This window comes from Coregonus lavaretus, assembly GCF_964263955.1.
Source record: "Coregonus lavaretus genome assembly, contig: HAP1_SCAFFOLD_680, whole genome shotgun sequence".
Classification (NCBI taxonomy): Eukaryota; Metazoa; Chordata; class Actinopteri; order Salmoniformes; family Salmonidae; genus Coregonus; species Coregonus lavaretus.
Genome location: NW_028164815.1, coordinates 80,272 through 93,851, shown reverse-complemented (window position 1 = coordinate 93,851; position 13,580 = coordinate 80,272). Strand labels below are relative to the sequence as shown.

The 13,580-nt window shown below is 46.4% G+C and overlaps 1 protein-coding gene across 1 annotated transcript in view; it reads right to left on the bottom strand.

The window, feature by feature from the left end:
* Positions 1–1,011: 1,011 nt before the first annotated feature.
* LOC311116584 (uncharacterized protein) overlaps positions 1,012–13,580 on the bottom strand; it is a gene marked incomplete at its 5' end in the record, with an annotated part of 42,538 nt that continues 29,969 nt past the window's right edge. The window contains 4 exons of the mRNA XM_084191657.1: positions 1,012–1,196; positions 1,370–1,460; positions 12,683–12,843; positions 12,917–13,120. Coding sequence (XP_084047783.1) covers positions 1,114–1,196; positions 1,370–1,460; positions 12,683–12,843; positions 12,917–13,120 — 539 coding nt within the window. The 3' untranslated portion in view covers positions 1,012–1,113. The remainder of the gene's footprint in view (positions 1,197–1,369; positions 1,461–12,682; positions 12,844–12,916; positions 13,121–13,580) is intronic.

Sequence of the window (13,580 nt, the reverse complement as noted above, 5' to 3'; positions counted from 1 at the left end):
AGGGGCAGGGAGTCTGCAGCCCCCCCCCCAAATAAAAGTGACTCAGTGAACCCCCTGTCCTCCAAGGAGGGATAGTGAGCTGGAGAGAGCCAACTGAAATTAATTAATATATATAACAATCTGAAATTAACTTCCCATAGCCACCAGCCATCTTTTAACTGGCGTGAGAGACTGAGTGGTGAGACATGGAGGGAGAAAGGGAGAGAATAGAGAGATAGAGAGATAGTTACAAATATGCTGTAAGACTGCTAGAAGTATAATTGTCCCACAAAGTAAAACTTCTCAATTATCCCATCCTAAAGATAGTTTAGTCCACCACCCCTATATTGCTATATTGCCAATCTAAGAGAAAAAGTAGTTACTATTATTAAGAGGAACGCATTCAATCGGCCAAACAAACAAACAAAATATATACAGTGAGCAACAACAACAACAAAAAATACTAATAGAATTGCTCAGAGAAGGAGATGTTGTTTAACAAGTAATAAATATTTTTCTCATAAAGATATGGGTCAAAATTATTGGCACCCCTGTTTTCAATACCTTGAGATGATAACGGCACTGATCCTTTTTCATAAATGTTTTATGAGATTTGGTACCACGTTGGGAGGGATCTTAGACCATTCCTCCATACAGAATCTTTCCAGATCTTTGATATCCTGTCTGCGCTTATGGACTGCCCTCTTCAAATCAAACCACAGGTTTTCAATGGGGTTGAAGTCTGGAGACTGAGATGGCCAATGCAAAATGTTGATTTTACGGTCAATTAACAATTTCTTTGTGGATTCTGATGTGTGCTTGGGGTAATTGTATTGCTGGATGATCCACTTGCAGCCAAGATTCAGAGGCAACCAAGTTTTTGGCTAAAATGTCCTGGTACTGGGTAAAGTTAATGATGCCATTGATCTTAACAAGGGCTCCAGGACCAGTGGAAGCAAAATAGCCCCAAAACATCAAAGATCCACCACCATATTTTACAGTAGGTATGGGGTTATTTTCTGCTGGTCTCACTCTGTTAAGTTGAGGTACCTGGTGGTCCTCTGTAAGGCTCCTTCACTTCTCTGTCCTGTCACTATCGTCCTGTACTGAACCCCTGGCTGTGGTCCCCGGGCCTCAATCTGAGCTCTCTGCCAGCATCCTGGTGAAGTGTAGAGCAGCAGGTTCCTGGGTCAGGTTGTGGAGGCTGTAGGCATGGCCTGTTGGACAACACAGGGAGGGGGTCAGAAGGCATGGCCTGTTGGACAACACAGGGAGGGGGTCAGAAGGCATGGCCTGTTGGACAACACAGGGAGGGGGTCAGAAGGCATGGCCTGTTGGACAACACAGGGAGGGGGTCAGAAGGCATGGCCTGTCCTGGGTTCTAACTCACCACATGGGACCATGAAGGTCTGTCCTGGGTTATAATGGTTCTCTTTGCCGTTGATCGTCACAGTCACTGAGCTGGTTAGGAGGTTATACACCTGGAACAACAGCACACAGATGGTTAGGAGGTTATATACTCTGGAACAACACCACACATATGGTTAGGAGGTTATACACCTGGAACAACACCACACAGATGGTTAGGAGGTTATATACTCTGGAACAACACCACACAGATGGTTAGGAGGTTATACACCTGGAACAACAGCACACAGATGGTTAGGAGGTTATACACCTGGAACAACAGCACACAGATGGTTAGGAGGTTATACACCTGGAACAACACCACACAGATGGTTAGGAGGTTATACACCTGGAACAACACCACACAGATGGTTAGGAGGTTATACACCTGGAAAAACACCACACAGATGGTTAGGAGGTTATACACCTGGAACAACAACACACAGATGGTTAGGAGGTTATACACCTGGAACAACACCACACAGATGGTTAGGAGGTTATACACCTGGAAAAACACCACACAGATGGTTAGGAGGTTATACACCTGGAACAACAGCACACAGATGGTTAGGAGGTTATATACTCTGGAACAACACCACACAGATGGTTAGGAGGTTATACACCTGGAACAACACCACACAGATGGTTAGGAGGTTATATACTCTGGAACAACAGCACACAGATGGTTAGGAGGTTATACACCTGGAACAACAACACACAGATGGTTAGGAGGTTATACACCTGGAACAACACCACACAGATGGTTAGGAGGTTATATACTCTGGAACAACAGCACACAGATGGTTAGGAGGTTATACACCTGGAACAACACCACACAGATGGTTAGGAGGTTATACACCTGGAACAACACCACACAGATGGTTAGGAGGTTATATACTCTGGAACAACAGCCTGCTGTTCGATCAACCTACTGATCCATCACAGCCTGCTATTCGATCAGCCTACTGATCCATCACAGCCTGCTATTCGATCAGCCTACTGATCCATCACAGCCTGCTATTCGATCAGCCTACTGATCCATCACAGCCTGCTATTCGATCAGCCTACTGATCCATCACAGCCTGCTATTCGATCAGCCTACTGATCCATCACAGCCTGCTGTTCGATCAGCCTACTGATCCATCACAGCCTGCTGTTCGATCAACCTACTGATCCATCACAGCCTGCTATTCGATCAGCCTACTGATCCATCACAGCCTGCTGTTCGATCAACCTACTGATCCATCACAGCCTGCTATTCGATCAACCTACTGATCCATCACAGCCTGCTGTTCGATCAGCCTACTGATCCATCACAGCCTGCTATTTGATCAGCCTACTGATCCATCACAGCCTGCTATTCGATCAGCCTACTGATCCATCACAGCCTGCTATTCGATCAGCCTACTGATCCATCACAGCCTGCTGTTCGATCAGCCTACTGATCCATCACAGCCTGCTGTTCGATCAACCTACTGATCCATCACAGCCTGCTATTCGATCAGCCTACTGATCCATCACAGCCTGCTGTTCGATCAGCCTACTGATCCATCACAGCCTGCTATTCGATCAGCCTACTGATCCATCACAGCCTGCTATTCGATCAGCCTACTGATCCATCACAGCCTGCTATTTGATCAGCCTACTGATCCATCACAGCCTGCTATTCGATCAGCCTACTGATCCATCACAGCCTGCTATTCGATCAGCCTACTGATCCATCACAGCCTGCTATTCGATCAGCCTACTGATCCAATCTTATTGAGCAGAATAAAAACAAATTTTAAAAAGGGAGGACGGCCTAGCAGTGATGAATTTAAGAACTTCTTCCAAGAAAAGATCATGATCATTAGAAAACAAATTGTGGACTTACTTTAATATGCGTATTTCTGCAAAACGCTGTTGTCCTGAGTCTGCACAGAACTGCCTACAGGACCCTATTCCAACTAAACTACTGAAAGAGCTACTTCCTGTGCTTGGTCCGCCTATGTTGAACATAATAAATGTCTCCCTATCCACTGGATGTGAACCAAACTCACTAAAAGTGGCAGTAATAAAGCCTCCTGAAAAAGCCAAACCTGATTAATTAAAATATCAGCCCTCTATATTGAATATGGAATCCCTCTCTCCCTACCTCCCTCTCGCCCTCCCTCCCTCTCTTATCCAAAGCGACTTACAAAATGGTGCATTCACCTTATAGCCAGTGGGATAACCACTTTACAATGTTTTTTGTTTTTTTTTGGGGGGGGGGGGGGGTAAAGAGGGGTAGAAGGATTACTTTATCCTATCCCAGGTATTCCTTAAAGAGGTAGGGTTTCAAGTGCCAGGCTCTGTCGCAGCCGGCCGCGACCGGGAGACTCATGGGCGGCGCACAATTGGCCCAGCGTCGTCCAGGGTAGGGGAGGGAATGGCCGGCAGGGATGTAGCTCAGTTGATAGAGCATGGCGTTTGCAACGCCAGGGTTGTGGGTTCGATTCCCACGGGGGGCCGGTATAAAAAAAATATATATGTATTCACTAACTGTAAGTCGCTCTGGATAAGAGCGTCTGCTAAATGACTAAAATGTAAATGTAAATGTAAGTGTCTCCGGAAGGTGGTCAGTGACTCCGCTGTCCTGGCGTTGTGAAGAAGCTTGTTCCACCATTGGGGTGCCAGAGCAGCGAACAGTTTTGACTGGGCTGAGCGGGAACTGTGCTTCCGCAGATGTAGGGGGGCCAGCAGGCCAGAGGTGGATGAACGTAGTGCCCTCGTTTGGGTGTAGGGACTGATCAGAGCCTGAAGGTACGGAGGTGCCGTTCCCCTCACAGCTCCGTAGGCAAGCACCATGGTCTTGTAGCAGATGCGAGCTTCAACTGGAAGCCAGTGGAGTGTGCGGAGGAGCGGGGTGACGTGAGAGAACTTGGGAAGGTTGAACACCAGACGGGCTGCAGCGTTCTGGATAAGTTGTAGGGGTTTAATGGCACAGGCAGGGAGCCCAGCCAACAGCGAGTTGCAGTAATCCAGACGGGAGATGACAAGTGCCTGGATTAGGACCTGTGCCGCTTCCTGTGTAAGGCAGGGTCGTACTCTCCGAATGTTGTAGAGCAGGAACCTACAGGATCGGGTCACCGCCTTGATGTTAGCGGAGAACGACAGGGTGTTGTCCAGGGTCACGCCAAGGCTCTTCGCACTCTGGGAGGAGGACACAACGGAGTTGTCAACCGTGATGGCGAGATCATGGAACGGGCAGTCCTTCCCCGGGAGGAAGAGCAGCTCCGTCTTGCCAAGGTTCAGCTTGAGGTGGTGATCCGTCATCCATACTGATATGTCTGCCAGACATGCAGAGATGCGATTCACCACCTGGTTATCAGAAGGGGGAAAGGAGAAGATTAGTTGTGTGTCGTCTGAGTAGCAATGATAGGAGAGGCCATGTGAGGATATGACAGAGCCAAGTGACTTGGTGTATAGCGAGAATAGGAGAGGGCCTAGAACTGAGCCCTGGGGGACACCAGTGGTGAGAGCACGTGGTGCGGAGAAAGATTCTCGCCACGCCACTTGGAAGGAGCGACCGGTCAGATAGGACGCAATCCAAGAGTGAGCCGCGCCGGAGATGCCCAGCACGGAGAGGGTGGAGAGGGTGGAGAGGAGGATCTGATGGTTCACAGTATCAAAGGCAGCGGATAGGTCTAGAAGGATAAGAGCAGAGGAGAGAGAGTTAGCTTTAGCAGTGCGGACAGCCTCTGTGACACAGAGAAGAGCAGTCTCAGTTGAATGACCAGTCTTGAAACCTGACTGGTTTGGATCAAGAAGGTCATTCTGAGAGAGATAGCAAGAGAGTTGGCTAAAGATGGCACGCTCAAGAGTTTTGGAGAGAAAAGAAAGAAGGGATACTGGTCTGTAGTTGTTGACATCAGAGGGATCGAGTGTTGTTTTTTTGAGAAGGGGTGCAACTCTCGCTCTCTTGAAGACGGAAGGGACATAGCAAGCGGTCAAGGATGAGTTGATCAGCGAGGTGAGGTAAGGGAGAAGGTCACCGGAGATGGTCTGGAGAAGAGAGGAGGGGATAGGGTCAAGCGGGCAGGTTTTTGGGCGGCCGGCCGTCACAAGTTGCAATATTTTATCTGGAGAGAGAGGGGAGAAAGAAGTCAAAGCATAGGGTAGGGCAGTGTGAGCAGGACCAGCAGTGTCATTAGATTTAACAAACGAGGATCGGATGTCGTCAACCTTCTTTTCAAAATGGTTGACGAAGTCATCCACAGAGAGGGAGGAGGGAGGGGGAGGAGGAGGAGGATTTAGCAGGGAGGAGAAGGTGGCAAAGAGCTTCCTAGGGTTAGAGGCAGATGCTTGGAATTTAGAGTGGTAGAAAGTGGCTTTAGCAGCAGAAACAGATGAAGAAAATGTAGAGAGGAGGGAGTGAAAAGATGCCAGGTCCGCAGGGAGTCTAGTTTTCCTCCATTTCCACTCAGCTGCCCGGAGCCCTGTTCTGTGAGCTCGCAATGAGTCATCAAGCCACGGAGCTGGAGGGGAGGACCGAGCCAGCCGGGAGGATAGGGGACATAGAGAGTCAAAGGATGCAGAAAGGGAGGAGAGGAGGCAGAATCAGGAAATTGGAGGGAGAAGGATTGAGCAGAGGGAAGAGATGATAGGATGGAAGAGGAGAGAGTAGCGGGAGAGAGCGAAGGTTGCGACGGCGCATTACCATCTGAGTAGGGGCAGAGTGAGTAGTGTTGGAGGAGAGCGAGAGAGAAAAGGATACAAAGTAGTGGTCGGAGACTTGGAGGGGAGTTGCAGTGAGATTAGAGGAAGAACAGCATCTAGTAAAGATGAGGTAAAGCGTATTGCCTGCCTTGTGAGTAGGGGGGGGGGGGGGGGGGGGGCGGTGAGAGGGTGAGGTCAAAAGAGGAGAGGAGTGGAAAGGAGGCGGCAGAGAGAAATGAGTCAAATGTGGACGTAGGGAGGTTGAAGTCCCCCAGAACTGTGAGGGGTGAGCCATCCTCAGGAAAGGAACTTATCAAGGCGTCAAGCTAATTGATGAACTCTCCAAGGGAACCTGGAGGACGATAAATGACAAGGATGTTAAGCTTGAATGGGCTAGTGACTGTGACAGCATGGAATTCAAATGAGGAGATAGACAGATGAGTCAGGGGAAAAATAGAGAATGTCCACTTGGGAGAGATGAGGATTCCTGTGCCACCACCCCGCTGACCAGATGCTCTCGGGGTATGCGAGAACACATGATCAGACGAGGAGAGAGCAGTAGGAGTAGCAGTGTTTTCAGTGGTAATCTATGTTTCCGTCAGCGCCAAGAAGTCAAGGGACTGGAGGGTAGCATAGACTGAGATGAACTCTGCCTTGTTGGCCACAGAACAGCAGTTCTAGAGGCTTCCTGAGACCTGGAACTCCACGTGGGTCGTGCGTGCAGGGACCACCAGGTTAGAGAGGCAGCAAAATTACATTTTATTAGCTGCTTCATTACATGAGTTGCATGTTCAATAATAGGCTATAGCCTTTTAACTGTAAGACTATAGGCTTGCTATTGTTGCATGTTTCCATTAAGCTGTTAACCTCTACGGGATCGGTGTCCCGTATACGGGACGGTTGAGCTAACATGCGCTAATGTGGTTAGCATGACTGTTGTAAGTAACAGCAAACTTTCCAGGACATAGACATGTCTTATATGGGCAGAAAGCGTAAATTATTGTTAATCTAACTGCACTGTCCAATTTACATTAGCCATTTCAGTGAAAAAATACTGAGGAGAGTGCACAACAACAAAAAACGTATCATGGCAACTGGTTTGATATATTCACCTCTGAAGGTAAATAATGTACTTACATTCAGTAATCTTGCTCTGATTTGTCATCCTAAGGGTCCCAGAGATAAAATGTAGCATAGTTTTGTTTGATAAAATCATTTTTTATATTCAAATGTAGGAACTGGGTTTTACAGTTTGAACCCCTGCTGTCTCTGGCTCCACACCCACCCCGCCCGGCCATCTAGATGTGTGAAAGTTAGTGTATAAGCTAATGATCCATCATGTATGACATTCCTGGGAGTGTGTAAACTTATAAAAATGATATGGTAATACAAAATATATATGTTCTCTATAGTTATGTACTTGGAAATGTATCAATTACATTTCCAAGTACATAATAGTCCAGTATTGCAATGCTTCACTGGATCAATCCGAAACTTCACACACTGCTGCCATCTGTTGGCAAAAATCTAAATTGCGCCTAAACTGCAATATTATATTGTGGCCTTTCTCTTGCATTTCAAAGATGGAACAAAAAACACAAAAATGCATATTTTTTTGTTTGTATTATCTTTTACCAGATCTAATGTGTTATATTCTCCTACATTAATTTCACAGTTACAAACTTCAAAGTGTTTCCTTTCAAATCGTATCAAGAATATGCATAGCCTTGCTTCAGGTCCAGAGCTACAGGCAGTTAGATTTGGGTATGTCATTTTAGGTGAAAATTTAAAAAAAAGGGTCCGATCCATAAGAGGTTAATTAATGAAACATTTCCGTTCCTTGTATGCATGCATACTGTTAGGCAAATCAGTTTGTTGTCCGGTTAATGAGGGTAGGTTCGCCAGCAGCAAAATTTACCGAAATGTGCATCCCTATTTCAAACTTATGGGCGACTCACGATATACAGTGGGGAAAAAAAGTATTTAGTCAGCCACCAATTGTGCAAGTTCTCCCACTGAAAAAGATGAGAGAGGCCTGTAATTTTCATCATAGGTACACGTCAACTATGACAGACAAAATGAGAAAAAAAATCCAGAAAATCACATTGTAGGATTTTTTATGAATTTATTTGCAAATTATGGTGGAAAATAAGTATTTGGTCAATAACAAAAGTTTCTCAATACTTTGTTATATACCCTTTGTTGGCAATGACACAGGTCAAACGTTTTCTGTAAGTCTTCACAAGGTTTTCACACACTGTTGCTGGTATTTTGAGCCCATTCCTCCATGCAGATCTCCTCTAGAGCAGTGATGTTTTGGGGCTGTCGCTGGGCAACACAGACTTTCAACTCCCTCCAAAGATTTTCTATGGGGTTGAGATCTGGAGACTGGCTAGGCCACTCCAGGACCTTGAAATGCTTCTTACGAAGCCACTCCTTCGTTGCCCGGGCGGTGTGTTTGGGATCATTGTCATGCTGAAAGACCCAGCCACGTTTCATCTTCAATGCCCTTGCTGATGGAAGGAGGTTTTCACTCAAAATCTCACGATACATGGCCCCATTCATTCTTTCCTTTACACGGATCAGTCCTCCTGGTCCCTTTGCAGATAAACTGCCCCAAAGCATGATGTTTCCACCCCCATGCTTCACAGTAGGTATGGTGTTCTTTGGATGCAACTCAGCATTCTTTGTCCTCCAAACACGACGAGTTGAGTTTTTACCAAAAAGTTATATTTTGGTTTCATCTGACCATATGACATTCTCCCAATCCTCTTCTGGATCATCCAAATGCACTCTAGCAAACTTCAGACGGGCCTGGACATGTACTGGCTTAAGCAGGGGGACACGTCTTGCACTGCAGGATTTGAGTCCCTGGTGGCGTAGTGTGTTACTGATGGTAGGCTTTGTTACTTTGGTCCCAGCTCTCTGCAGGTCATTCACTAGGTCCCCCGTGTGGTTCTGGGATTTTTGCTCACCGTTCTTGTGATCATTTTGACCTCACGGGGTGAGATCTTGCGTGGAGCCCCAGATCGAGGGAGATTATCAGTGGTCTTGTATGTCTTCCATTTCCTAATAATTGCTCCCACAGTTGATTTCTTCAAACCAAGCTGCTTACCTATTGCAGATTCAGTCTTCCCAGCCAGGTGCAGGTCTACAATTTTGTTTCTGGTGTCCTTTGACAGCTCTTTGGTCTTGGCCATAGTGGAGTTTGGAGTGTGACTGTTTGAGGGTGTGGACAGGTGTCTTCTATACTGATAACAAGTTCAAACAGGTGCCATTAATACAGGTAACGAGTGGAGGACAGAGGAGCCTCTTAAAGAAGAAGTTACAGGTCTGTGAGAGCCAGAAATCTTGCTTGTTTGTAGGTGACCAAATACTTATTTTCCACCATAATTTGCAAATAAATTCATAAAAAATCCTACAATGTGATTTTCAGGATTTCTTTCTCTCAATTTGTCTGTCATAGTTGACGTGTACCTATGATGAAAATTACAGGCCTTTCTCATCTTTTTAAGTGGGAGAACTTGCACAATTGGTGGCTGACTAAATACTTTTTTTCCCCACTGTATCACTAGATTTTAAAAGTTCTCTGAATACGTTTTATTGCACAATTAAAAAAGGTCAAAACACAAAATTATACCTAAATATAAGCCTTCCACAGCCACACTAATAATTACATTATTTTATCAAAATAGTTTAACCTTTTTTTGCAATAATCACTATTCTGGCTTTCATGTCTGTCTATGAAAATTCCCTTTTTGTAACAAATTGTATCAGAACTATCCACAACGCACATCCACTAATAATGACCAACATCTTGTAGCAGTCATTATAGAAAATTAACACGGGCCTCATAAACAAATCTCTCAAGCACAAGGCCACGTGTTAGTGATTAGCCAGCTAATCTTTATATTTAAAGGCAAGCCAACTTGGATCTATTTGCTTGCTAAGACGGTAGAACAGTTGAACTGTTATGAACACACCCTCCTGGCCGCCTCCAATTGTTTGAACACCTGTTCACTTTAAGATATTGAAATCAAGTAGCCTACCTGGATAAGATGCTTATTTCTCAGAATAACAACAAGTTGGCAATTCCTTATATAAATGCGTATTTTTGTGCTCATTGCACATTCATAACACACAGACTAGACAGCTGACAGCCTGTGGCTAGATTGCTGCTAGCTGTACTGAGCATTACTTTGCCACATGTTCATTGACACTCTCGTTTTGGTCTGCTCTGTTCTACATGTTGGAAGTTGAGACATAAAAAGGGTATAGTTAGAAAGGCTAACTTCTCCTCTATTACAGTAAAATAATGTCTCTGTGTTTCTGTGTCCATATGACCGGTTCTGTTGGACCAAACCTCAAATGCAAATAGCGAGTTTAAACAAATCAAATGTTATTTGTTACATTTTTCGTAAACAACAAGTGTAGATTTACAGTGAAATGCTTACTTACGGGCCCTTCCCAACAATGCAGAAATAATTTTTTTTATAAATATTAACACGAGCCGGGGGAGGGGCTTGGTGTCTGTGGAGTGTTAAAGAGGAGGGGCTTGGTGTCTGTGGAGTGTTAAGGAGGAGGGGCTTGGTGTCTGTGGAGTGTTAAGGAGGAGGGGCTTGGTGTCTGTGGAGTGTTAAGGAGGAGGGGCTTGGTGTCTGTGGAGTGTTAAGGAGGAGGGGCTTGGTGTCTGTGGAGTGTTAAGGAGGAGGGGCTTGGTGTCTGTGGAGTGTTAAGGAGGAGGGGCTTGGTGTCTGTGGAGTGTTAAGGAGGAGGGGCTTGGTGTCTGTGGAGTGTTAAGGAGGAGGGGCTTGGTGTCTGTGGAGTGTTAAGGAGGAGGGGCTTGGTGTCTGTGGAGTGTTAAAGAGGAGGGGCTTGGTGTCTGTGGAGTGATAAGGAGGAGGGGCTTGGTGTCTGTGGAGTGATAAGGAGGAGGGGCTTGGTGTCTGTGGAGTGTTAAGGAGGAGGGGCTTGGTGTCTGTGGAGTGTTAAGGAGGAGGGGCTTGGTGTCTGTGGAGTGATAAGGAGGAGGGGTTTGGTGTCTGTGGAGTGATAAGGAGGAGGGGCTTGGTGTCTGTGGAGTGATAAGGAGGAGGGGCTTGGTGTCTGTGGAGTGATAAGGAGGAGGGGCTTGGTGTCTTTGGAGTGATAAGGAGGAGGGGCTTGGTGTCTGTGGAGTGATATAGGCATTTGGAACATCGCTCTAAAACATTCATTCGATATATTGCCCAGCCCTACACTCATTCTGATATGACGTATCTGACAACACTCTGAACTGATATTCTCATTCTGATATGATAAACACTATATATACAGCAGTATGTGGACACACTCATCAGAAATGGGTACAGATAGATACTTTTGTATATATAGTGTATGTTGACACCCCTTCAAATTAGTGGATTCGGCTATTTCAGCCACACCTGTTGCTGACAGGTGTATAAAATCGAGCACACAGCCACACAATCTCCATAGACAAACATTGTCAGTAGAATGGCCTTACTGAAGAGCTCAGCGACTTTCAACGTGGCACCGTCATAGGATGCCACCTTAACAACAAGTCAGTTTGTCAAATTTCTGCCCTGCTAGAGCTGCCCCGGTCAACTGTAAGCGCTGTTATTATGAAGTGGAAACGTCTAGGAGCAACAACGGCTCAGCCGCAAGGTGGTAGGCCACACAAGCTCACAGAACGGGAACACGAGTGCTGAAGCACATAGCGCGTAAAAATGGTCTGTCCTCGGTTGCAACACTCACTACCGAGTTCCAAACTGCCTCCGGAAGCAACGTCAGAACAAGAACTGTTCGTCGGGAGTCTTCATGAAATGGGTTTCCATGGCCGAGCAGCCGCACACAAGCCTAAGGTCACCATTCGCAATGCCAAGCGCCAGCTGGAGTGGTGTAAAGCTCGCCACCATTGGACTCTGAAGCAGTGGAAACGCTTTCTGTGGAGTGATGAATCACATTTCACCATCTGGTTGTCCGACGGACAAATCTGGGTTTGGCGGACGCCAGGAGAACGCTACCTGCCCGAATGCATAGTGCCAACTGTAAAGTTTGGTGGAGGAGGAATAATGGTCTGGGGCTGTTTTTCATGGTTCAGGCTAGGCCCCTTAGTTCCAGTGAAGGGAAATCTTAACGCTACAGCATACAATGACATTCTAGACGATTCTGTGCTTCCAACTTTGTGGCATCAGTTTGGGGAAGGCCCTTTCCTGTTTCTGCATCACAATGCCCCTGTGCACAAAGCGAGGTCCATACAGAAAAGGTTTGTCGAGATCGGTGTAGAAGAACTTGACTGGCCTGCACAGAGCCCTGACCTCAACCCCATCGAACACCTTTGGGATGAATTGGAACACCGACTGCAAGCCAGGCCTAATCGCCCAACATCAGTGCCCGACCTCACCAATGCTCTTGTGGCTGAATGGAAGCAAGTCCCCGCAGCAATGTTCCAACATCTAGTGGAAAGCCTTCCCAGAAGAGTGGAGGCTGTTATAGCAGCAAAGGGGGGACCAACTCCATATTAATGCCCATGATTTAGGAATAAGATGTTAGACGAGCAGGTGTCCACATACTTTTGGTCATGTAGCGCACCTAAAGGTTAGAGGTCAGGGTTACTCACAGTGGTAGCGCTGTGGTCCACCAGCAGAGGTTTCTTCATGTAGGAGCCCAGCAGGATCTTTCCATTAGAGAAGGTTTCAGCCAGCAGGTCCATCTTGTAACCCAGAGCACTGTCTCGGTACGAGAACCACTGGAAATGATCTGGGCTGATCTGGCCTCCCTCTGATGACAACAACACAACACAACATTACACTATTGTTGACCTATTGCCCCATCTCTGTCTGTGTGTACGTACGTTTCCCGGTGGCAGGCCAGAGCAGAGCCAGCCAGTCGGCGAGGTTGGCCTTGTCCTCCAGCTGCAGTGTGATGGCTCTAAGAGGAGGAGCACAAACAGCCACAGTCACAGCCTCAGGATCTGACAGCACGATACCAGGAGGGACAGACGGATGGACAGACGGATGGATAGACAGATGGGGCGTCACTCTGGATGACGGGAGCCCTGTCATGGAGAGGTCAGGGTTAGAGGTCAGAGGTCAGAGGTATAACAAGATAGTATTATATAAATAAAGGATTGTAACGTTTCTGGGTTGGCTCTGCATTCATCTTGGAACCAGATCGGTCCAATGTTTCTAACTACAGTCCTTCAGAAAGGGTTAGGGTTAGTACACTCCTTCAGACAGTATTCACACTCCTTCAGAAAGTATTCACACTCCTTCAGAAAGTATTCACACTCCTTCAGAAAGTATTCACACTCCTTCAGAAAGTACTTCAGACAGTATTCACACTCCTTCAGACAGTATTCACACTCCTTCAGACAGTATTCACACTCCTTCAGACAGTATTCACACTCCTTGACGTTTTCCACATTTAGTTGTTACAGCCTGATTTTAAAATGGATTCAATAGAGATTTTTTTTGTCACTGGCCTACACACAATAACCCATAATGTCAAAGTGGAAT